This window comes from Cervus elaphus, chromosome 8 (genome assembly GCF_910594005.1).
Source record: "Cervus elaphus chromosome 8, mCerEla1.1, whole genome shotgun sequence".
NCBI lineage: Eukaryota > Metazoa > Chordata > Mammalia > Artiodactyla > Cervidae > Cervus > Cervus elaphus.
The window spans coordinates 4,191,595-4,216,037 of NC_057822.1; the positions used below are offsets into that span (position 1 = coordinate 4,191,595).

The 24,443-nt window shown below is 51.6% G+C and overlaps 2 protein-coding genes across 6 annotated transcripts in view; both read right to left on the reverse strand.

Annotated features, from left to right (window-relative positions):
* Positions 1-141: 141 nt before the first annotated feature.
* Positions 142-11,607, reverse strand: DDOST (dolichyl-diphosphooligosaccharide--protein glycosyltransferase non-catalytic subunit). The gene is made up of 11 exons (XM_043909061.1): positions 11,306-11,607; positions 10,993-11,103; positions 3,986-4,072; positions 3,046-3,149; positions 2,859-2,953; positions 2,517-2,610; positions 2,186-2,334; positions 1,533-1,680; positions 852-972; positions 647-753; positions 142-558 (listed from the first exon to the last, which is right to left on the reverse strand). Exons 1-11 carry the CDS (start codon positions 11,457-11,459, stop codon positions 409-411), a joined length of 1,320 nt encoding a protein of 439 aa, XP_043764996.1. The 5' UTR covers positions 11,460-11,607; the 3' UTR covers positions 142-408.
* Positions 11,608-14,532: 2,925 nt separating this feature from the next.
* Positions 14,533-24,443, reverse strand: part of KIF17 (kinesin family member 17) — a 46,583-nt gene continuing 36,672 nt past the window's right edge. For 2 of the 5 annotated variants that reach the window (XM_043909055.1, XM_043909053.1), the window contains 4 exons: positions 20,994-21,252; positions 19,248-19,318; positions 16,113-16,233; positions 14,533-15,236 (listed from right to left, as the gene is read on the reverse strand). In XM_043909055.1, the coding sequence (XP_043764990.1) occupies positions 15,058-15,236; positions 16,113-16,233; positions 19,248-19,318; positions 20,994-21,252 (630 nt within the window). In that variant the 3' untranslated portion in view covers positions 14,533-15,057. Of the gene's footprint in view, positions 15,237-16,112; positions 16,234-18,640; positions 19,091-19,247; positions 19,319-19,370; positions 19,878-20,993; positions 21,253-24,443 lie in introns of those variants that run through there. The other 3 variants (XM_043909054.1, XM_043909056.1, XM_043909057.1) reach the window with 3 other exon arrangements.

A 24,443-nucleotide genomic window follows, 5' to 3' on the forward strand; every position in this document is an offset into this window, starting at 1 on the left:
CCTTATTTTTCTCCCCTTGACATTCAGCAGCTCTGTAATTTCCAGACCAACAAAACTAAAAAGGGCCACTTACTACTTACTACCCTGTCATTTCACAATAGCACCCTTCCATCAGCAAAGTACAACAGGGGCCAGATGAAATGTGAGGGCCATGTTTCTTTTTATTTTAGAAATGAGAGTTGACTTCACATATGAAAAAATACACTTAGCGTTCAAGGTGAAAAAACAAATTATTCCCTAACCCTCCACCCCTTGGTATTCAATGTTCCATCTCCCACTGAGGTAAAGCTGTACCATTGTCCGTGGCTTTAAAAAAAAACAAAACAAAAAACCGCCATAAAGGAGGAAGAAAACCAATCCTATGAAAACCCTCTGCCTCTGTTCCCAGGAGTGCAGGGCGCCAGCCCCTCAGTCAGACTTCTCCTTCTCCTTCATGTGCAGGAAGACGACGCTGAAGATGAAGAGCCCGAGCATCATGGAGAAGGCGCTGGCGTAGTAGGGGTAGGCCGAGGGGATGAAGCGCTCGTACTGCGTGTGCTGCAGTGGCCGCACGGACACCTGCGGAGGGCAGCGGTGCTGGGCCCCGGCCACGCGGGGGGCGGTGTGGGGCGGGGTGCGGAGGGCGGGCAGGGATCGGCCAGCTTACCTGAGTGGAGGAGTATAGGTGTGTGTAGCCTAGCCGGTTGTAATCCACTTTGAACTGGAACACACCATACACGTCAGGCAACTTGAACTGGACGCTGTATTTGCCACCTGGGGAAGAGCCAAGACCCATAACCAGGAGGGGCTTCCCAGGCAGCCCGAGGCAGGGATGGGCTTGCAGAGCTGTCTCTCGCAAGAGCTACGCTCACCTTTCCTCTTCAAGAAGGTCCTCACAAAAGGATCGATGCGGACAAACTCCAGCTGAATGTCATCGCCATCAAAGGGGACCCACTTGCCGTCTGAGAGCTGCTCAATGACGATGCTGTACTCCTGAGACAAGCAGCCGGGGTAAGCCCGGTGGCCACTGACCGGCAGGACAGCCTCGCCTTCTGCTGCACTGAATCCCTGCCGTGTCTCGGGCAGGAGCCCCCCAGGAGTCTGACAGCTCAGACAGGCCCCCCCAACCCCGGACAGTGGAGGACGCACCCAGCTGGCCCAGCCCGCTGACCTGCCCGTGGGAGCCCGCACCAAACAGTGTCTCCCTGAACGCACCGGCACGCCTGAGCGCCCCTGCTTCCACAGTCATCACCCGAGCCTTTCCTGACTGATTCTCCAGACCCCACTCAATGTGAATTCTACTCCCAACGAAATAAACCAGCAAAGCCCTCCCCACTGCGTTCCCACAGCAAACGCACACCTCCTCCACAGAAGGCCGCCTGTTAGGGTGAGTTTATACACCAGGCTCTCTGCACCCAAGCTGACTTCTTAGGGTGAAGATGAACTTATTCAGCCTTGTGTAGGCGCTTCAGACCCAGCACGGAAGTGTTGCATGCTTTTGAGTGGAATCAACTTGGCCCAAACCCAGGGGCCCTCCAGCGCCAAGCTCTTACCACTAGGTCAGTGACAGTGTAGGCGTTGGGTGGCGCTGTCTCGCCCACCCGATGATGGGACACTGGCCCCACCCGGAGGACCCCCTCCTCCTTGAACACCCAGCGGGAGAGGGCCACAGCCAGCTCGTAGTTGCCAGTCTGGGAGTACCTGCAGAAGGGGAAACGGGGAGGCTGCAGCCGGGGACCAACTTCCCTCCAGCGGTGCCTGGTAAACCAGTCACCACGCACCGGATAGACCACACCCAGCCAGGCTCTGCCTAGAGGCCACACGTGTCTAGGGGTCCTGCTTGAGGGGAACACAGGAAAGGATGACAGGCGTGATACACTGCTCTGGGTGTCACCTACACAATAAATGCACAACTACCAAAACATCAGTGACAGGAGTTTGAACAAGCTCCAGGAGATGGTGAAGGACAGGGAAGCCTGGTGTGCTGCAGAGTCAGACACGACTTAGTGACTGAACCACCACCAGTACATCTCCAGATAAGTCATCACTACTATGAACAGTCTAGACTGCCAACAGCAGCAATATAGTGACAAAGTCTTCAAAAAAGCATCTGAAGATACTCAGCCTCCAACACTTTTAGCTAAAAGGCTCCTTCCTCCCTCTTGGCACAGACCCACCCTCGGCGCCCCCAGTCTCCCGCATCTACCTCTGGGAGCCAGGTGTGGCCTTCTGCACCGCCGAATTGAAGAAGGCATCGCTGAAGAAGTCAAGGGAGCCGCTGAAGATGACCCGGGCGTTGTTCCGGGCCTGCAACCCCGCGATGAGAAGGGTGTTCTTCCCCACGGCGTGCGGGTACTGGAGCAACAAGAGGCCGTCGGCCAGGAGGGCTGAGACCCACCCTGCTGCTGCCCTCACCCCCGCCCACCCGTTTCTCATCCCACTGCCAAGGCTCTCCTGCTTGCTGCTCACTTTCAGATAAAAAGTGCTGCTGCCCCAGGCCCAGGAGCCAGAGGCCTCAAGTCTGCAGAGGCCCTCACCTGGGTGATGGGTTTATCCGGGAAGAAGGAGTAAGAGGTGGAAGAACCTGTCAGGATGTCCAGCACCAAAGGATTGTCAGGGTCGGCCACCATCCTGGAGAAGGAAAGGAAAATCACCCAACTCTGACCCCAAAGGACCAGGGTCCCCCAGGAGCCACTTCTTCACAGGAATTCATCACACTTCCTAAAAGCCAAACCCCGAGCCCTCCTCTTGCTGTGACAATGGAGTCTGACTCAGTGTCACATTTAATCTCACCCACGTGCTCCAAGGGAAGGAAAGCCTCCAGACAAAAGTGACTCCTTCTTTCCCCAGGCTTCTGCCGGCCCCTCCTGCTCACTCACCCCACACCCCGAAAGAGGATGGGATTCAGAGATGATTTCCCAACGATGGTGGGGGCCTTCAGCAAGTTCTCCGTGTCGGCCACGATGAGCGTGTGCTGCCCGAGCAGAGGAATATCAAATCAGGAGAAGGTTCCCCAGGCGGGGTCGCCTCCCAACCCCCTCCTGGTTTCAAGGCTGAGCTGGTTACCTGGCCAAGGTCTGAGACATCATAGTTGTGATGGTCGATGACAGCTGTTTTCTCCTCGTCGAACTCAATCCCACACTCACTGCCCAGCTCTCGGAGAGGGTCGCCTGCAAAGACCCAACAGATGCCTGACGGGGCCCTGAAGCCGGGGCCCTGGGGCGAGCAGTGTCCCTCCTGCTGGCATCCTCACGACGCCCTCTGCCAGTCACCCCCGGGCCCTGCGGCCTCACCAAGCCAGGCGCAGCCCCCACGACCCCCGGGCAACAGCACGGTGTGCTGCCTGCGGGAGTCAGAACCTGAACTAATAAACCACCACCACCTGACCCCTCGCCTCAAGTACGCAGTGATCTTGGTTCTGCACAAAAACTTGCTTTGAAGCAAAGTAAATACCTCGGGCAAACTTCATCTGGATGAGCCGGGGCTAACAAGGTTTCTCTCCTCTTCATCATCACATGACCAAGAGCCCCACCCAACACAGTTTTAAACACCTACCCACACTGGAGGAAAGGAAACAAGAGTTGCCGGGGGTGCTCACTGGCACAGCTGGTGGTTAAGTACGTGGGGCTCAGGGTCCTACTCCCCTCTCCCTGCTTCTAAGTATGTTTGAAAATGTCCAAAATAGGAAACAAAAATCTGTTAAATCTTCCCTCTTGCCTTCTCTTTGTAAGAGCCACCAAAAAAACATGAGAAACAAAAGGAAAAAGCAAAACGAAGGAAAAGAGAAACAGGGGTCCCAGCTCTTAAAACAGGACCTGCTTCTCACCTCCCTGGCTGTGGTCACGGGAGCACAGAAGCGGCTGAAGGGCGCTGCAGTCCCCCCCTCCCCGGCGGGGCTCCCCCCACCGCCCCACCACGAATGCCCCTTTGGCAGCTTCCACGTGTAAAGCTCTCAGCTCCCGGGAGAAATGGTGGGAAACACCACAACCTCCCGGGTCAGACTTACCGATGTCTGAGCTGGCAGCTACCAGGACACTGCCTCCACCGTCAATAAAGGTACTGATGGTCTCCACGTTGATATTTCCTCCAAAATCTGAAAGAAGCACCAGACTCAGGACCCAGAGGGTTCCTCTCACTGCTCCTCTGACATCTGGCTGGGGAGGATGACCCGCAGACTGTGCTAAGCTGCTTCACTCGAGTCTGACTCTTTGTGACCCCGTGGACTGTACCCCGCCAGGCTCCCCTGTCCATGGGATTCTCCAGGCAGGAATACCGGAGTGGGTTGCCATGTCCTCCTCCAGGGGATCTTTCCGACCCAGGGATCAAACACTGGCAAGCAGGTTCTTAACCAGCTGAGCCACCAGAGACCAGGCATGACCAATTAGAGAATAGCACCCTCTGGAGGCCCAAAGCGAGAGGGACCTCTACCATACATGTCCCGACATAGGACGATGTTCCCAGTTCCTCAGCGTCGAGATCCAAGAATAATGGCTCAAATTCATAAACCTTTAGAAGTACAAATGAAACACTCAAACACCTGCCAATTACAGCTGTCAAGTCAGTCATACACATTTCAAGTCACACATGAACTATTCATCCAGAAATGTCACATTTTTTTCACTCCCATTTCATGAAACAACTTGCAGCTTATCACCTGCACCTTTTACATCAGTACCTTCATCTTCACTTTAGCCCTCCTGGGGCCCCTGGCAGTTCTCTAGAGTCCATCAACCTCACCTCCAGTGAGCCCGTCTGAGAAGGAGCACTCCTGAATCTCAGAATGATGCTGTCCCGTGACACGGGCAATCCTCTGCCCAACCTGAGAAGTTTTTTCCCGTTGATCCTACAGATTTAGGTCTAGCAGTCATAACAGGACCACTTCATATACTGTTTTAAAGTGAGCACCAAAAAGGCACGTGAACTTTCAGCACTTGTAAGACCGTACCCTTTTCTGGTCAGTGGGTCAGGAGAGGCCGTAGCATCCAGAACCAGCACTGAGTGGGGCTGCTGCAGCTCAAGTGCTGACTTGCTCAGTCTCTGTGTGACCCCGTGGACTGCAGCCCGCCAGGCTCCTCTGTCCTCCACTACCTCCCAGAGTTTGCTCAAATCCATGTCCCTTGAGTTGGTGATACTGTCTAACCATCTCATCCTCTGTCGTCCCCTTCTTCAATATTTCCCAGCATCAGGGTCTTTTACAACGAATCACCTCTTCGCATCACGTAGCCAAAGTATTGGAGTTTCAGCTTCAACATCAGTCCTTCCAATGAACACTCAGGACTGATTTCCTTTAGAATGGACTGGTTGGATCTCCTTGCAGTCCAAGGGACTCTCTCAAGAGTCTTCTCCAAAACCACAGTTCAAAAGCATCAATTCTTCAGTCCTCAGCTTTCTTTATGGTCCAACTCTCACATCTGTATGAATGAAACTTAGATACCTGGGCTTAATTCCAGGATCATGCCTTGAAAACCCAGTGAACAGCATGAAAAGGCAAAAAGATATGACACTGAAAGATGAACTGCCCAGGTCAGTAGGTGGCCAATATGCCACTGGAGAAGAGTGGAAAAATAGCTCCAGAAGGAATAAAGAGGCTGAGCCAAAGTGGAAACAATACCCAGTTGTGGATGGGTCTGGTGGTGAAAGGAAAGTGTGGTGCTGTAAAGAACAATACTGCATAGGAACTGGAATGTCAGGTCCATGAATCATGGTAAATTGGAAGTGGTCAAACAGGGGATGACAAGAATGAACATTGACATTTTAGGAATCAGTGAGCTAAAATGGACAGGAATGGGCGAATTTAACTCAGATGACCATTATATCTACTACTGTGGGCAAGAACCCCTTAGAAGAAGTGGAGTAGCCCTCACAGTCAACAAGAGTCTGAAATGCGGTACTAGGGTACAAACTAAAAAACGATAGAATGATCTCTGTTAGCTTCCAAGGCAAACCATTCAATATCACGGTAATTCAAGTCTATACCCCAACCACTAATGCCAAAGAAGCTGAACAATTCTATGAAGACCTACAAGACCTTCTAGAACTAAAACCAAAAAAAGATATCCTTTTCATTATAGGGGACTGAATGCAAAAGTAGGAAGTCAAGAGATACTTGGAGTAACAGGCAAGTTTGGCTGTGGAGTACAAAATGAAGCAGGGAAAAGGCTAACAGAGTTTTCCCAAAAGAATGCAGTAGTCATAGCAAATACCCTCTTCCAATAACACAAGAGACAACTCTACATATGGACATCACCAGATGGTCAATACCGAAATCAGACTAATTTATATTTTTTGCAGCCAAAGTTGGAAAAGCTCTACACAGTGAGCAAAAACAAGACTGGGAGCTGACTCTGACTCAGATCATGAACTACTTATTGCAAAATTCAGACCTAAATTAAAGAAAGTAGGGAAAACCACTACACCATTCAGATATGACCTAAAGCAAATCCCTTACACTTATACAGTGGAAGTGACAAATAGATTCAAGGGATTAGATCTAATAGATAAGAGTGCCTGAAGAACTATGGATGGAGGTTCATAACACTGTACAGGAGGCGGTGATAAAATCATCCCCAAGAAAAAGAAATGCAAAAAGGCAAAATGGTTGTCTAAGGAGGCCTTCAAGTAGCTGAGAAAGAAGATAAGTAAAAGTCCAAGGAGAAAAGGAAAGATAAACCCATTTGAATGCAGAGTTCCAAAGAATAGCAAGTAGAGATAAGAAAGCCTTCCTCAGCGATCAATGCAAAGAAATAGAAGAAACAATAGAATGGAGACTACAGATCTCTTCAAGAAAATAAGAAACAACAAGGGAACTTTTCATGCAAAGATGGGCACAGTAAAGGTCAGAAACGGTATGGACCTAACAGAAACAGAAGATATTAAAAAGAGGTGGCAAGAATACATGGAAAAACTATACAAAAAAGATCTTCATGACTCAGATAACCACGAATGTGTGATCACTCACCTAGAGCCAGACATCCTGGAATGTGAAGTCAAGTGGGCCTTAGGAAGCATCGCTATGAACAAAGCTAGTGGAGGTGATGAAATTCCAGTTGAGTTATTTCAAATCCTAAAAGACAATACTGTTAAAGTGCCACACTCAATATGCCAGCAAATTTGGAAAACTCAGCAGTGGCCACAGGACTGGAGAAGGTCAGTTTTCATTCCAATCCCAAAGAAAGGCAATGCCAAAGAATGCTCAAACTACTGCACAATTGCACTCATTTCACACGCTAGCAAAGTAATGCTCAAAATTCTCCAAGCTAGACTTCAACAGTACACGAACTGAGACCTTCCAAATGTTCAAGCTGGATTAAGAAAAGGCAGAGGAACCAGAGATCAAATTGCCAACATCTGTTGGATAACAGAAAAAGCAAATTCCAGAAAAATATCTACCTCTGTTTCATTGACTATGCTAAAGCCTAAGACTGTGGGTCACCACAAACTATGGAAAACTCTTAAAGAGATGGGAATACCAGACCACCTTACCTGCCTCCTGAGAAATCTGTACGCAGGTCAAGAAGCAAAAGTGAGATCCAAACATGGAACAACAGACTGGTTCCAAATCAGGAAAGGACTACATCAAGGCTGTATACTGTCACTCTGCTTATTTAACTTCTATGCAGAGTATATCATGAGAAATGTCAGGCTGGATGAAGCACAAGCTGCAATCAAATCTGCTGGGAGAAATATCAATAACCTCAGATATGCAGATGACATCACCGTTATGGCAGAATGCGAAGAGGAACTAAAGAGCCTCTTGATCAAAGTGAAAGAGGAGAGTGAAAAAGTTGGCTTAAAACTCAACATTCAAAAAACTCTTGATTGTGGCATCTGGTGCCATCACTTCATGGCAGATAGATGGGGAAACAATGGAAACAGTGACAGACTTTATTTTTTTGGGCTCCAAAACCACTGCAGATGGTAACTGCATCCCTGCAATTAAAAGACACTTTCTCCTTGGAAGAAAAGGTATGACAAACCTAGACAGCATGCTAAAAAGCAGAGACATCACTTCGTCAACAAAGGTCCGCTCAGTCAAAACTATGCTTTTTCCATTAGTCATGTACAGATCTGAGAGTTGGACCATAAAGTAGGCTGGGCGCTAAAGAATTGATGATTTTGAACTGTGGTGTTGGAGAAAACTCTTGAGAGTCCCTTGGACTGCAAGGAGATCAAACCAGTCGATCTTAAATCAATCCTGAATATTCATCAGAAGGGCTGATGCTGAAGCTGAAGCTCCAATACTCTGGCCACCTGATGTGAAAAGCCAACTCACTGGAAAAGGCCCTGATGCTGGGAGAGACTGAAGGCAGAGGAGAAGGGGGCAACTCCTCTGCCATCGTTACCATCACCAACTTGATGGACGTGAGTTTGAGTAAACTCCAGGAGGTGGCGATGGACAGGGAAGCCTGGTGTGCTACAGGCCACGGGTCACAGAGAGTCAGACACGCCTGAGTGACTGAAGAACAACAAATCCAGGCAACCCCTTCACCTTTGTGAGCCCACTTCCCCATCTATAAAACAAGGACCCAGCGTTTCCCGGGCACAGAGGACATGGTAAGGATCCTTCTCCTGTAGTCATTACTGCATGTGCTTTCAGAGCTTCCAGATCCCAGAAGAGCAAAGAACCCGCCGATACGTGGAGGAGGAAGCCAGGCCTGTGTTCTCACGCCTGAGAGGGCCTAGTGGTCACAGTGCTGCAGGAGGGCCCTCAGAGTGGGGACCACCACTTATCCTGAACACCCCTGACCTCAGAACATGCTAGCCTTCTCCCTAGGGGTGTCTGAGAGGGTTTCTTACAAGAATGGTCCCCACCCTGCAAGAGGCAGAAAAGTTCACCACAGAGATGCCGGGCAGGGCTTCAAATAACACTGAATCTCAGAGACACTATTCCATTTCGTTTCCCTGCTTCCTCCATCAGAGAATGGGCACAGTTCAACACTGGCCTTAACACCTCTCTCAACCAGCTCATCTCCTCTTTTCAGAGGATGCCTCAGGTCCAAAGCCTTCAGCAGGTCAAGAATCAGCTAGAACTTGACAGCGCTGCATTCACTGTTATATTTTCCTCTTCAGAAAGCAAATGATGGTACAGTACTGGCTCTCCATTTTCAGTGGTGACAATAGGTTCATTACCAGTTTTCTTTTAAACTGGGTTATGTTTTTTTTTTTAAAGCAGGTCAATTTGAAGAAAAACATTACTGGCACAAATATGGAAAGTGGTAAAGATCACAAAGTGGGGACGGAAATGACTCCGATTTCTGAAGCAGTATCTTGGGCTCTGCCCCTTCTCCCACTAGCAGCAGCCTACCTCAGCCTCCTCAGCCCACCTCTACCACTTCCCTCCTCCCTCTCAGTGACCCTTCAAAGCCCAACTCAGACAGTCCCTCCACTCCATCTGGAACATCCTAACATGTGATCTGGTAACTCATTTCAAGTCCTTATTTATATTTCCTCACAGATAGGTTGAAAGACTCCTGAAGGGTAGCCTCTGTCACTATTCAGGACTGCTTTCAGAGTTCCAACATAGCAGCAATCCAGCAAACACCATTTAACCTGCTAAAGGCATCATTTGCCTGCCTAGCCAACTTGAAGATTTTAACGCACAACTGAACTTGCCTCCGAAAAGCTAATTCCAAAGGCACATGTTACAGGAGAGTTGGGAGCACCTCGCCAAGTACTGCGAACCTAGGGGAAAATGCATCAGGGGCTTGGCAGATCCCAATCTCACATGAACCACAGAGAAGAGAGTCGATGCCAGTGAAGTGACAGCCTTCCTAAGCTTCATAAGCTGAACAGACAGATGGCAGTCCTGACTCACCCCGGACAGGGACAACTTGTGTCCTCTGAGAAAAAGATAAATTGAAGCCACTAAAGAAAAGAATGACTAGGATGCTCACCAAAAAAGCACAACAAAAAGGGAAACAGCCAAAGGAACTGGGGTTATTTAGTCTGGAGAAGAAACAACTGAATAATTCAGGACCTGATTATGCAAAGGCTACGCCTGTAAGCAAAATAAGCACTAGACCTATTCTCTTAGGCCCTGGGGAGTATCAGAAACCCTTTTCCTCCTTGCCCCAAATAAACAAAGCAGGAAGTGGAAGATAAGTTCAGTTTAATACATGATCTTCTTAAGAGAGTTGTACAGTGGCAGCCTATTTTAGGAGTTGCCTCCTAAAACAGTAAGCTGTCACAGGAATGTCAACTGGAAAATCTAGTGAAAATGTTCATTTGGCTCAACAACTAGTCTTCTGCTAAGCCCTGGACATATCCATCCAGCCTCAAATAGTCTGGACTAAGTAATCACTAAAGGGTCTTTTCAGTCTAACCATGACTCCATCTGCATTCTCAGGATCAACCACCACCAATGCCCCTTTACAGAAAATCATGCTTAGAGCACAGCCATTTTCTCGTTCCACACAGGCAAACCCAATCAGGGAGTGAAGGAATGTCTGTCTTTCTTATCAGGCCCTTTAGCAGAGAAAACCCCTTCTCAGACTAGCAGAGCCAGGAGTTCTAAGGTCTGCAACAACACTTGATCCCACAGTCCTCAGCTCTGTCCTCTAGTAAGGACATATCCTCTCCTAAGCCCAGAGTGAAGTGAGGTGAAGTGAAAGTCACTCAGTCGTGTCCGACTCTTTGCGACTCCACGGACTACAGAGTCCATGAAATTCTCCAGGCCAGAATACTGGAGTGGGTAGCCTTTACCTTCTCCAGAGGATCTTCCCAACCCAGGTCTCCCGCGTTGCAGGTGGATTCTTTACCAGTTCAGCCACAAGGGAAGCCCAAGAATACTGAAATGGGTAGCCTATCCCTTCTCCAACATATCTTCCTGACGGAGGAACCGAACCGGGATCTCCTGCATTGCAGGCAGATTCTTTACCAACTGAGCGTTAGCCTTTTCCTCTTCTCTGGGAGCAGCAGCGCCCAGGGCTGGGGACCCACTCCATCCCAGGACATGCCCAAGATCCTGAAGAAAGCTGATAAATCAGAGTCCTGGGGGCGACCGGCAGCTCTTACCTTCTACCGAAGGAGAGAAGATGATGAGATTGTCATAGAGAAACTCCCCGTACTTAATGAGGGACAGGCTGGGATCATCTGCGGTCTTGAATGTGAGTACAAAGCCACGACCTGGAAAAAGAGAACGAGGGAGCTCAGGCAGATAAGAGGCAAAGAGAAACCACCACTGCAGAGACCGTGACCGTCCTGCCCCCGTCCCCCCACCAGCCCCCTGGAGGCAGGTCGGACCTGGAAGGCCAGCGCAGGTGGGAGGGAGAGGGGTCGGTGTCTCGGGGCTCAGGGACCTTACCACCCCCTCGGGCCCCAGTCTCACCCTTCAGGCTCCGGAAGAAAAGCGAATGCGTCTCCCGGAGGTTGAGGTTGTCCAGCAGTACCAAGGTGCGAGGACCGCTGGCGCCGGCCAGGCCAAGCAAGGGCAGCAACAGCAGCCACCAGCTGGACCACACACGGGCCGCGCGGGGCGCCATCTTCCTGCTCCAAAGAACCCAAGGGCCTGGGCACCGGAAGTGTCTCTTCCACGGTCGCCCAATCGCGGCTCGATGTCTTGGAGTATCACCCGGAAGTGATTCGAGAAAGCCGGGGCCGGGCGTCCGGAGCCGCTGCTCGGACGACGAGGCTCGAGGAACACAGCCGGAAGTGCCCTTGTGGGAGGCGGATTCTCGGCACACTATTGGTGAAAGCGGCGCGCGGTCCCGCCCCCCCGAGAGGAAAAGTCTCAATCCTAGAGAGACAGCTCTGCGGCCGCGGCCAATCAGTAGGGCCGAGAGCCCTTGGGTTCCGCCCATTGCAGGCTCCCGCCCGAGCCTGGGGCTCCCGCCTCCTCATCCGTTTGGTCCGGGTTTGGGCCACGGCGCTCGGGTCAGAGTCCCGGCCAGAGGTTCCCTGGACCGGGACAGGTTCGACTGGAGCCAGGCCCCACCTCCACTGTCTCCCGGGAGGAGGTGGTTGGACAAAGGCCGGGGACGGGTCGCGGGCGTGGGGGCTGGGGGAAGAGGGCCGGAATCTCTCCCGCTGCTCAGGGGCGCAGGGCCTTGGCGCGGGCCCGGCCCACCCGACCTGATAATCCAGGCCGGAGGCAGTGTGGGCTGGGCGAGGAGTCAGAACCTGTAGCTGGGCATATCCGCGCCCAGGCTCGCACCAGCCCTGTAACCCGGGCGCTTCTCTGGTTTCCAGGCCGCTTCTGGTGGTTCAGAGGGTAAAGAGCCCGCCTGCAGTGTGGGAGACCTGGGTTCAATCCTTGGGTTGGGAAGATCCCCTGGAGAAGGGAATGACAACCCACTCCAGTATTCTTGCCTGGAGAATCCCATGGGCAGAGGAGCCTGGCGGGCTACAGTTCATGGGTCCCCAAAGAGTCGGACACGACTGACCGACTTCACCTGTCTCCAGGCCGCTGTCCTAGGCTGGCACTGGAAGCGATGAGGCCCGGCCCTACTTACCTGTGTGTGCCTTTGGGACCGCCTGTGCTCTTGGGAGGACTACCGCGGGTTTCGAAAGCGCTTTGTGCAGAGCCAGGCTGAGCCTCCACTCAGTTCTGGCCCCACACCCCTTCTGAACTGACGAACAGGGCAACCAGCTCTCCTCAGACCACCGTGGGTCCAAGTAAAAGCTACCACAAGCATCTCCAGGACTTAACTGTTCTCTGGGGCTCAGCCTCAATCCTGGAGTGAATGGTGAATGTAACTGTGGAGAGAGAAGGTAGCCATTCTTTTCTGATGTATTCTCCTTGTCCACCAAGCCAAGAGTGTGGGGGCAAAAGTCAAAACCTCCCTCTGCGCTTCTCCTCAACCAATCCTGCTCTCCATCCCCACTGACCGCACCCTGAACTTCTGCCCACAGCCCGCCCTCCTGCCTATGATGCCACATCAACCCACTTCTCACTCAGACCTGATGGTGTGGACAGAGTCACTGAGCAGTCGGCCACAGCTCACGGAACCCAGAGGCTCTTCACGCAGGTCTGCACCTAAACTCGTCTCATCAGCCTATCTCCTCTCAGTCCCTACTCAGCCCTTCCGTGGAACAGGTCTCCTCCCACCTTTTACATACCCTGACCTTGCCACCTCCTGCCTTTTGTTCATGAGGACCCCTCTACCAGGAACCCTTCATGCAGACCCCTAACCAGGAACCGTCTCCCCACATTCCCATCTTAAGGGGTCCTCTCCATCCTTCATGGCAGCCCAACCCCCTGCTGCTCCCTTCACAAGGGCACTCTGTTCCCCATACGGATCTGACTTTGCATCTTCTTGCTCCAAGTGTGCACTGCAGCCTGCCTCCCCATAGGCCGATCTCTGGGTTTCCTAAGCATCTTCCGCCCTGGCTTCTCCAGAACATGAGCTCCTTGGCCCAGGCAAGTAGCTTGGGGCAGGTACCAGAGTAGTTAATACAAATACAGAAGGGGAGGACAGGGGGACTAACAGAGCACCTGCTACGCACCAGGAACTCCACACACTATCTCATTTAACCTTCACAATAATCCTGTGAAGGCTTCCCTGATAGCTCAGTTGTAAAAAATCCGCCTGCAATGCAGAAAACCCCGGTTCGATTCCTGGGTCAGGAAGATGTCCTGGAGAAGGGATAGCCTGCCCACTCCAGTATTCTTGGGCTTCCCTTGTGGCTCAGCTGGTAAAGAATCTGCCTGCAATGCAGAAGACCTGGGTTCAATCCGTGGGTTGGGAAGATCCCCTGGAGATCACACAAGGAACTCTACACACTATCTCATTTCACCTTCACAATAACCCTGTGGGGTTGGTATTATCCCCATTTCACAGATGCTTAGCGTGAAATGAGGCTCGGGACAGCACCAAAGCCTTTTCCCTCAGACTGTGGGCCCCTCCCACAGAGTAGGGCTGGGATACAGTGGGCGAGGGGATGGGTCAGTCTTACACAACTGGGATGGCCTGGATTTGTTTCTAGAGATGTTAGGATGCACGGTTCCAACACAGCCCCTGAGGGCATCAAGACCTGGGTCTTCTCTGGACCTCAGCCAGATGTGGCCTCTATTTTCCAAAACAAGGAGTTTGCTTTCCTGGGTCACAGATCCTTTGAGAGTCTTAACAACGGTTCACATTCATATGCTCTCTGCTGAAAACGCTGCACTTGTGCTCACAGTTGCGGGAGTCGCGGAGGCCCAGAGCCTGCAGGCTGGTAAGAACCCCTGCTTCAGGCTTCCCCGGTGGCTCAGTGGGTAAGAGTCTGACGGCCAATGTCGGGGACACTGGTCAGATCCCTGGTCCAGGAAGATGCCACATGCCACAGAGCCGTTAAGCCCATGAGCCACAACTACTGAAGCCCGTGCATCCAGAGCCCTTCTCTGCCACAGAAGTCATCATCACAAGAAGCAGCCTGTGCATCACAATGAAGAGGAGCCTCCGCTCACCCCGACTAGAGAAAGCCCATGTGTGGCAGTGAAGACCCAGCACAGCCAAAAATAAACACAAACACATACACATACGAGAAGCCCTGCTCCGAGAGAGCTTCCCGCTGGAGGCCAGGGAGGGGCTGTGGGACGCTGTCTGAGGGTCGGAGCAGCACAGTTGGTCGGTAAAAGGCAGTTTATTAGGGCAGCTTAATGTGGAATGGCCTCCCCTGAGCCGCAAACCAGCTGGGAGTGGGCAGCCCGGGAACAGCTGCTCCAGGACTCCTGGGCCCACCCCCCAGGGCTTCCCCACCAAGTGGGGCCTACTGGACAGAGGAATAGTGTTCAGTTTGCCAGGAGGTTGAGTCTGATCCACGTGGAAGTCGCTGACACTCTGCTGGGATGCTAATGGAGGCCTGGAGGCAGAGCTGAGGTCTCTGATCCCATGGAGGCACGGAACCGCACTGGCGGGCACAGCGGCTGGCCGATGGGAACACTGATGTGGCGTGGGTCCAGGCTCCGAGGGGCTCACAGCCTGGGCAGAGTGGGCTCTCTGGGTGGCAGGGAGGGGAGTGTGCCTTCCCAGGGACAGGCCCGCTTGGGTGCCCCGGTCACTGTCGGGGGCAGGCGGCAGGAGGCCTGGCTGGAGCTGCCCTGGGGGGGCCTGGCGGTCTCACGGGAGCCCAAAGGCAGGGTGGCAGCAGGCAGTGTGTTCACAGGGGCTCACTGCCAAAGCTGCTTTTGCTTTTCTTACGCTTGGCCTTGGTGAAGGGGATGTCGAGGGACTCGAGGCGGAAGGGCCGAGGCTGGGGCATTTCGGGGGCCTGGGCGGGAGGGATGGTGGAGCTGCCGCCGAGCGGGGAGCTGAGGCCTGGTGGTGAACTGTGGTGTGCTGAGGAAAAGCACAGAAGGGAGACACGCTGGTTAGCCAGGATGCAGGGGTGGAGGAAAGACTGTATGCGGGGTATGACCCCAGCCAGAGGCCCTGGGACCCCAAGCTCTGAGAACCTGTTCTGGCTGTGGCCTTGGGCCCAGCGCTCCCATCTCTGCCCAAAGGGTCTGGGCTGGGAGCTTGGATTTTCAAGCCTCAGACTGTGCAGCCTGGGTGTCAAGCCAGACAAGCCTGCTGCAAAACCCTGCTCTGTCACTTCGTGGGAGGGTAACTTTAGGGAGCTGCTTCTCCTGAGCCTCGGTTTCCGCATCTGCAACATGGGCACGATGCCAGGTACTCATCTGATGTGAGTGTCTTCACCTTCCTGCTTTCCTCTCCTTACTCCTCAGCTCACTGAATAACCTCAGGACAGATCTGAGATTTGCTTTTTAATTGGTACTGGATTGGAAGCTCAGTGTCTTTGGTTTTAGTTTTAAGAGCAAAGTGTTTTTGGACTCTTGCTTGTGGAAGCGTGTTTTGTTTTTGTGGTCCTGATTGCCCTGCTTTGGGAACGAGTCACCATCTGAGGAAGCTGGTGAGGGATTGACCGAGTCCTGGGCAGCCCCAGGCTGGGGTGTGCTGAGGGGCTGCTGTGTGTCGGGAAGACAGAGGATCCAGCTCGGCACCTCGCCCCCAGGAGATGGAGGGGGACAGGAGGCGGGAGGCTGTGTGCCAAGCACTCCCCGCCTCGTCCCACCAATCACGGAGGAGGCAGCTCCCCTCAGCTGACAGAGGAGGAAACAGGCCCAGAGAGGGAAAGGCGTTCCTGGCCCAGCCTGTGTGACTCCAGAGTGCTCAGGGAGGGGCTGGAGGGCATGAGGCGGGCGGGACGCTCACCCAGGGTCTTCATGGGGTCCGTGCTGAGGATCTGGCTGGCCCGCTTGGGCCGGAAGTAGTTATTGGCTATGTTCTCACTGTCACTGCGACTGAGCATCAGCCGGTAGCGGTCCTCCTCCTGCTGAGAGTCCAAGTCCTCCAGGTCAGGACCCTTGTTTGTGCGCTTGTACCCCGTGCCCTGACCCGGGGGGGGGGGTTCCAAGGGCTCTGCCCATGTTGGGGTACCCTCCACTCCAGACCCTGACTCCTGCAGTGGGATCCAGGCAGCTCAGGCAGCAAGGAGGATCACCATCTCCAGTCTATACATGCTTCTCCCCACCCCCACCTTCCAGTGCTCAAAACCAGGTCCATCAGGGGAAAGGAAGATACTACATACCCCCACACCCAGGGCAACATACTCTTATAGTACAGTACTCAGCTCACGAGCACATTTATGAACATTAGAACTGGAGTCCTCTAACATTTTCATCACCAAGCACTAGTAGCCAGGCTTCAACAGTATGTGAACCGAGAACTTCCAGATGTCTAAGCTGGTTTTAGAAAGGGCAAAGAAACCAGAGATCAAATTGCCAACATCCACTGGATCATTGAAAAAGCAAGAGAGTTCCAGAAAAAACATCTGTTTCTGCTTTACTGACTATGCCAAAGCCTTTGACTGTGTGGATCACAATATTAACTGTGGAAAATTCTGAAGGAGATGGGAATACCAGACCACCTGACCTGCCTCTTGAGAAACCTGTATGCAGGTCAGGAAGCAACAGTTAGAACTGGACATGGAACAACAGACTGGTTCCAGATAGGAAAAGGAGGACGTCAAGGCTGTATATTGTCACCCTGCTTATTTAACTTATATGCAGAGTACACCATGAGAAACTCTGAGCTGGATAAACACAAGCTGGAATCAAGATTGCCGGGAGAAATATCAATAACCTCAGATATGCAGATGACACCACCCTTATGGCAGAAAGTGAAGAACTAAAGAGCCTCTTGATGAAACAGGAGAGTGAAAAAGTTGGCTTAAAACTCAACATTCAGAAAACTATGATTGTAGCATCTGGTCCCATCACTTCATGGCAAATAGATGGGGAAACAGTGGAAACTGGCAGATTTTATTTTTGGGGGCTCCAAAATCACTGCAGATGGTGATTGCAGCCATGAAATTAAAAGACGCTTACTTCTTGGAAGAAAAAGTATGACAAACCTAGACAGCATGTTAAAAAGCAGGGACATCACTTCATCAACAAAGGTCCATCTAGTCAAGGCTATAGTTTTTCCAGTAGTCATGTATGGATGTGAGAGTTGGACCATAAAGAAGGTTGAGCACTGAAAAATTGATGCTTTTGAATTGTGGTGTTGGAGAAGACTCTTGACAACTCAAGACCCCTTGGACAACAAAGAGATCCAACCAGTCCATCCTAAAGGAAATCAGTCCTGAATATTCATTGGAAGGACTGATGCTGAAGCTGAAACTCCAATACTTTGGCCACCTGATGGGAAGAGTTGACATTTGAAAAAACCCTGATGCTGGGAAAGATAGAAGACGGGAGGAGAAGGGGACGACAGAGGATAAGATGGTTGGATGGCATCACCGACTCAATGGACAAGAGTTTGAGTAAACTCCGGGAGTTGGTGACGGACAGGGAGGCCTGGCATGCTGCAGTCCATGGGGTCATAAAGAGTCGGACACGACTGAGTGACTGAACTGAACTCAGTACTTTTCACTGCTGTAGTGGATCTGTTTTCTTCAGCCTGAATCTCTTCCTTCAGGGAACTACCTTTCACCCACTGAACATGGTCTTGGTAGGTTATGCATTCACAGCACCCTAATACCACCACTGCCGCTTGCCCATCCTCTTGCTACACTTCTGGACACGTGACTTAGACTGGACCAATCGCAGAACTACATCTTCTGGACACAGTCATTGGTCTAAGAGTAGGCCCAACCCAGGCAGAGCCAATCAGAATCTTGCCACAAGCCTTGGTTTAAGGACGCTCCAAAAACCCACATCTCTTTCCTATTGGATTACTGATTGCTAGCAGCCATCTTTCCTGCCACACAGAGAAGTCCTGCCTACGTCCAAACCCAGGACTCCAAGTGAAGCAGAGCCAAGAGGTGAAGAAACCACACAGAACAGGACTGTTTGGGCCCCTTGATCCAGCCGGGCCTGAAACTGGTCCACTTAACATAGACCAAGAAAATCCCTAATTTGCTTCTGATTGTTTGCTTTGCATGGGTATCTGTCACCTAGAACTAAAAGCATTCAAATATAACCCATCCATAACCTCAGATTAAGAATGGCTTCTTTCAGGAACAACTTTCCCTTTTCTTTTTTTAAAACAAAGTTAGGGAATCAAAAGCAGCCAGTCAGAACTGTAGACCAGCCTGTGTTGCTCAGATGGAGACGTATTAACCTATGAGTGACCTTATCATGACTGCAGAGGTATGTTCCATGTAGGTTTTCCAAAATATCTGTAATGGTTAATGGTGAGGATCAGCAAATTATACAGTCTATGGGTCAAATCTGGCCCACAGGCTGTTCTTGGAAACTTCCTCTGGAACGCAGCTGGGCCCATTCATTTACCCAGGGGGTGGGGTGGTTTCCCACTCTTGTGCAGCGTTGGTTAGTTGTGAGAGACCACTCTGCACCCAACCCCTAAAGTATTTCCTGTGTGGTCCTTTAGAGAAAAGTTGGCTGACCTGCTTTAAGGCTATGTATTTGTTGTAATACAAAATAAAGGCAACATGAAATAAAGTGACTTCAGAATCGCAATGACTGTTTACAGAAACTTGAGGACGCTTTCTGTCTAAGAGTACCAGCTGGGGCCCAGGGAACCGGGATGAGCTGCTTGGGCTCTGGGTTTGCGGCTGAGACCTCGGTCCATCACCAGCAGGGTAGGCTGCCTTGAACCCCTGTTCCTTCTCTGCTCTTTGTGCACGCTCAAGTGCCTTTGAGTGAGGCCCAGAGGAGGCAGGGGGTCTAGGTGCAAAGAGCGACACAGAAAGGGCCCCCGCTCAGCCCCCTGATTTAATCCTTAGGTCACCTGGAAGCACAGTCCAGATCCTACAGCTCCCCAACCCACTGCACCTTGGGGGCCAAGCTCCCAGCTCCCCACTGGCTCTCCCAGAGACCGTACCATGCCTGGCTCGCTGTTGTCCGCTGCGGAGGCTTTGCGGGCTGGTCTGTTCTGTGGCCCTGTTGAAACTGCTACGAGAAAACAGAAGCTCAGGTCCCTGCTGCCTGGTAGGAGGGGCAGCGGGGCTGGGGGAGAGGCTGGGTGCTCGGGCCTGGCTCAGGCTTGGAGCCAGGGGAGGACACTGCCCACCCCTAGAGAGGGGATGGCTCTGAGAGACATCAGGAGGGCTTAGGCCAAAGCAGCCATTCCCCTGCCCCCAGGCAAGACTGCAGGTGAGCATGGGGAGACAGGCCAGCGCTGCCTGCAGCCTGCGAGGAAATGAGGCAGCTGGCATTTCACCGGGGATGGTGCCACGCAGGGGTTAACAGTCAGTCGCCTGTTGCTCTGGCTAAGCCATGAAACAAAACCATGGGAAAAGAATGAAAGCAAGATAGAGCAATTAAGTGTAATCTAAACAAAAGTACTTCGGCGTGATGAGTTGGGGTCGTCATGCCCTGCTGAGCTAAGGAAAAACATAGTGGGGACCTTGGAACGCCGGGTCGGTGCAAGTTCAGAACACTGCTTGCCACACACACCAAGATGTTTTTCCCAAGGCATATGCGGGTTTAGGGCCTCCAGCTGGGTGATACCCTTTGCAAGAGAAAATAACGACAGTTCAAGGTCATCAGTAACCTGGGAGACGGGATCAGGGACACAGGAGGCTGATTTTATCGTAACACAACAGATACTCTCTGCATGCGAAGATGCTAAATAAAAGTGAGGTGGCTCGGAGGGACAGGGCTCTTGATCCCTGAGATCTTGAGTCCCCCGGTCCCATCCTTAAAACTTTAATTCTGTCTCTAGTTTCTTTCTTCCAAACTGTGCGTCGCCCCGCGTTTGCTCCCTGCTCACTGAGCTGGCTGCAGCAGCGCCCGTCCCCCGGGTCGTCAGAGATGGAGGACCTAGATGAGCACTCCCCGAGCAGGGGCCCACGGGTGTGGCCCCGCCGGCCCGAGGAGCCCACAGCTCCCTGGATGGGCAGAGCCGCTGGAGACAATCCACTGCGAGCCCGAGCCTCCTCTGAGACCCAGTGAGTGCTCGGTGGCTTTCAGGAGTATCTCATCCAACCCCTCTCTGTGAAGATCAGGCGACCACGGCCCAGAGAGGGACAGTGATCATCATAAGGTCACACAGGAGATCAGCAGCAAAAGCAGAAAGTGAGCCAGGCCTGCAACTGCCCAGCTCGCTTCCGTCCCTGGCCTACAACTCACTGCTATGATTGTGACTCCGGATAAGTCACTTACACTCTCTGAGATTCCTCATGTGGAAGACAGGGGTGAAAATCTTTACCCCTTCAGGGTTATTGCAGGCTGAAGTAAGGACAATAATGATCATGGTAAGAAAATGCCTCATGCATTTAAAATGTGCCGGGCATGTTTCCAAGGATTTTACATGTCATAAGACGTTAAGCCACCCAGCGATCTTTAAGGAAGGTGCTGTTATTAATCCCCATCTCACGGACGAGAACTCTGAGTCCCAAGAGCTGACACAGGGACTGCTGGAGCCAAAATTCCAACCCACATGTGCCTGACTCTTAGGCCCCCAACATGCTGGGTGCCCAGGGTCACCTGTCTGCTGCCCCCAGAGCCAGCAGGGAGAGGTGCGTGGCCCCCTGCCAGCCTGCAGGAGAGAAATTGTGAAATAGGGAGGGGGAACAAGGAAGTGGGTGGGCAGCGGGGAGGTGAGGGAGACAGCAAAGCTCCTGACCTACTGGGAGGCTGGTTTTTATGATGATGGGCTCAGGAATCTTCCAGAAACCATTGTCTTCATCCCAGCAGGACTCTCGTCGGATCTTCTCCAGGTTGCTATAGTTACAGTCCCGGCGAATCAGGGGCTGCACCTGCTCCAAGAGCTGCTGGAAGAGCAGAAAGTCACGTTCCTGCCGACGGATGGTGGCCAAGTAATCGATCTTCTCCAGCTCAAACTCCGACTGCAGATCTTTGATCTCCACCTCTGCTGCTCGGAGCTGAAAACAAAAGATGAACGAGCAATGAGCAGGAAAGACAGCCAGCAGGAAAGACATTCCCTCTCCTGCACGCCCGCCCCCTGCCCCGCCCCCCGCCCATCAGTCACTCCCCCCCACTCACTGATCCTCTCACCCATCCAATCTGATCGTCTATCCTCTCCCACCCCTCCACTCAATACTTAGATGAGCACCTACAGGGTCCGGAGCCCTGCAGAAAGCAGGAAGAGAGGCTGGTCATCCACTCCCACCACCAGCCCTAAGCCACCATCCCCACTCGTACGTTTTATTCAGAAGCTGTTTACAAGGCTCCACGTGTAACACTGCAGTTACCACAGTCCTTGAGATCTCAGAGAACTGTACAGATTCTTTCTTCTAAAAGAAGCAGTAGGCAGGGCTTCCCTGCTGGTCCAGCGGCTAGGAGACAACTGTCTGCCTGCGGATGCGGGGGACAGGGGTTCGATCCCTGGTCCAGGAAGAGCCCGTGTGCCACGGCAGCTGCAGCCTGCGCCCCAGGGCCCGCGAGCCGCACCTGCTGAAGCTTAAGCAGCGGGAGCCTGTGCCCCGCGACGAGAAGTCACCAGGGTGAGGCGCCCGCGCGCAGCAGTGAAGGCCCAGAACACCCAAAACTAAGGAACTCGTATTTTAAAAAAGCAGCCGTAGGCACAGATTCTCAGACAGCAGCCCTCGCTCTCCCTGGCTGTCACACTCCTCTTGTTCGGTCGCTCAGTCGTGACCGACTCTTTGCGACCCCGTGACCCCGTGGACTGCAGCACGCCAGGCCTCCCTGTCCTTCACCAACTCCTGGAGTTTACTCAAACTCACGTCCACTGAGTCAGTGATGCCATCCAACCATCTCATCCTCTGTCGTCCCCTTTCTAAGGAGAGGTCAGAAAGCATCCTTCAGTGAACAATGCAAAGAAATAGAGGGGAAAATAGAATGGGAAAGACTAGAGATCTCTTCAAGAAAACAGGAGATATCAAGAGAACATTTCATGCAAAGATGGGCTCAATAAAGGACAGAAATGGTATGGACCTAACAGAAGCAGAAGATATAGAGAATACACAGAAGAACTGTACAAAAAAGATCTTCACGACCCAGATAATCATGATGGTGTAATCACTCACCTAGAGCCAGACATCCTGGAATGTGAAGTCAAGTGGGCCTTAGGAAGCATTACTACAAACAAAGCTAGTGGACAGTGATGGAATTCTAGTTGAGGTATTTAAAATCCTAAGAGATGATGCTGTGAAAGTGCTGCACTCAATATGTCAGCAAATTTGGAACACTCAGCAGTGGCCACAGGACTGGAAAAAGTCAGTTTTCATTTCAGTCCCAAAGAAGGGCAATGCCAAAGAATGTTCAAACTACCATACAGTTGCGATCATTTCACATGCTAGCAAGGTAATGCTCAAAATCCGTCAAGCTAGGCTTCAACAGTATATGAACTGAGAACTTTCAGATGTATAAGCTGGATTTAGAAAAAGCAGAGGAACCAGAGATCAAATTGCCAACATCCATTGGATCATAGAAAAAGGAAGGGAATTCTAGAAAAACATCTACTTCTGCTTCATTGACTACACTAAACATTAACTAAACTAAAGTTTGACTGTGTGTATCACAACAAACTATAGAAAATTCTTAGAGATGGAAATACTTGACTGCCTCACCTGTCTCCTGAGAAACCTGCATGCAGGTCAAGAAGCAGCAATTAGAACAGAACATGGAACAACAGAATGGTTCCAAATTGGGAAAGGAGTACATCAAGGCTGTATATTGTCACCCTGCTTATTTAACTTATATGCAGAGTACATTATGTGAAATGCCAGGCTGGATGAAGCACAAGCTGGAATCAAGATTTCCGGGAGAAATAACAACCTCAGATATGCAGATGATGCCACACTAATAGCAGAAAGCAGAGAGGAACTAAAGAGCCTCTTGATTAAAGTGAAAGAGGAGAGTGAAAAAGCTGGCTTAAAACTCAACATTCAGAAAACTAAGATCATGGCATCCAGTCCCATCACCACATGGCAAAAAGATGAGGAAAAAGTGGAAGCAGTGACAGATTCTATTTTCTTGGGCTCCAAAATCACTGCGGATGGTGACTGCAGCCACGAAATTAAAAGACGCTTGCTCCTTGGAACAAAAGCTATGACAAACCTAGACAGTGTATTAAAAAGCAAAGACATCACTTTACTGGCAAAGGTCCATATAGTCAAAGCTGTGGTTTTTCCAGCAGTCATGTAAGAATGTGATGTGTGAACCATAAAAAAGGTTGAGAGAAGAACTTTTGAACTGTGGTGCTGGAGAAGACTTGAGAATCCCTTGGACAGCAAGGAGATCAAGCAAGTCAATCCTAAAGGAAATAAATCCTGAATATTCATTGAAAGGACTGATGATGAAGCTAAAGCTCCAATACTTTGGCCACCTATTGAGAAGAGCCAACTCACTGGAAAAGACCCTAATGCTGGGAAAGACTGAAGGCAAAAGGAGAAGAGGGTAGCAGAGAATGAGATGGTTGGAGAGCATCAGCAACTCAATGGAAATGAATGAGGAATCTCCAGGAGACCGTGAAGAACAGGGAAGCCTGGCATGCTGCAGTCCATGGGGTCCTGAAGAGTCAGACTGAGCGACGGAACAACAAGCAACTGACTTAAAAATAAGGAGATTATCCTAGATTACCGAGTGGGCCCAATGTAATGTATATACCACGTGGGAGAGGGAGCAGAGAGAGACGGGTAGAAGAGATGCATTAAAGGAGATGCTTGGGAATTCCCTGGTGGTCCAGCGGTTAGGACTCCACGTTTAGGGGCGCGTTCAATCCCTGGTTCCACAAGCAGAGTGGCACGGTCACAAACAAAGAAGAGATGCTTCAGAGAAGTCAGTCAGGACAGCCAAAGAGACGGGAAGCAGGAGAGAGACTGCACAGGCCAGGCTGTCTTTGGAAGGGGCCAGGCAGCAGGAAGTACAGACTGCCTCTAGGAACTGAGGATGACCATGGCTGACGGCCGGCAGGGAGACGGGAATCTCTGTCCTTCAACCATGCGGGGTTAAATTCTGTCAACAACCTCAAATGGACTGTCCCCTAGGATCTCCAGAAAGAAACGCAGCCCTGCCAACACGTCGAGTCGGTGTTGGGGAATTCTAAGCGGAGAAGCCAGCCAGGCCGTACCTGGAGTCCGCCCTACAGAGC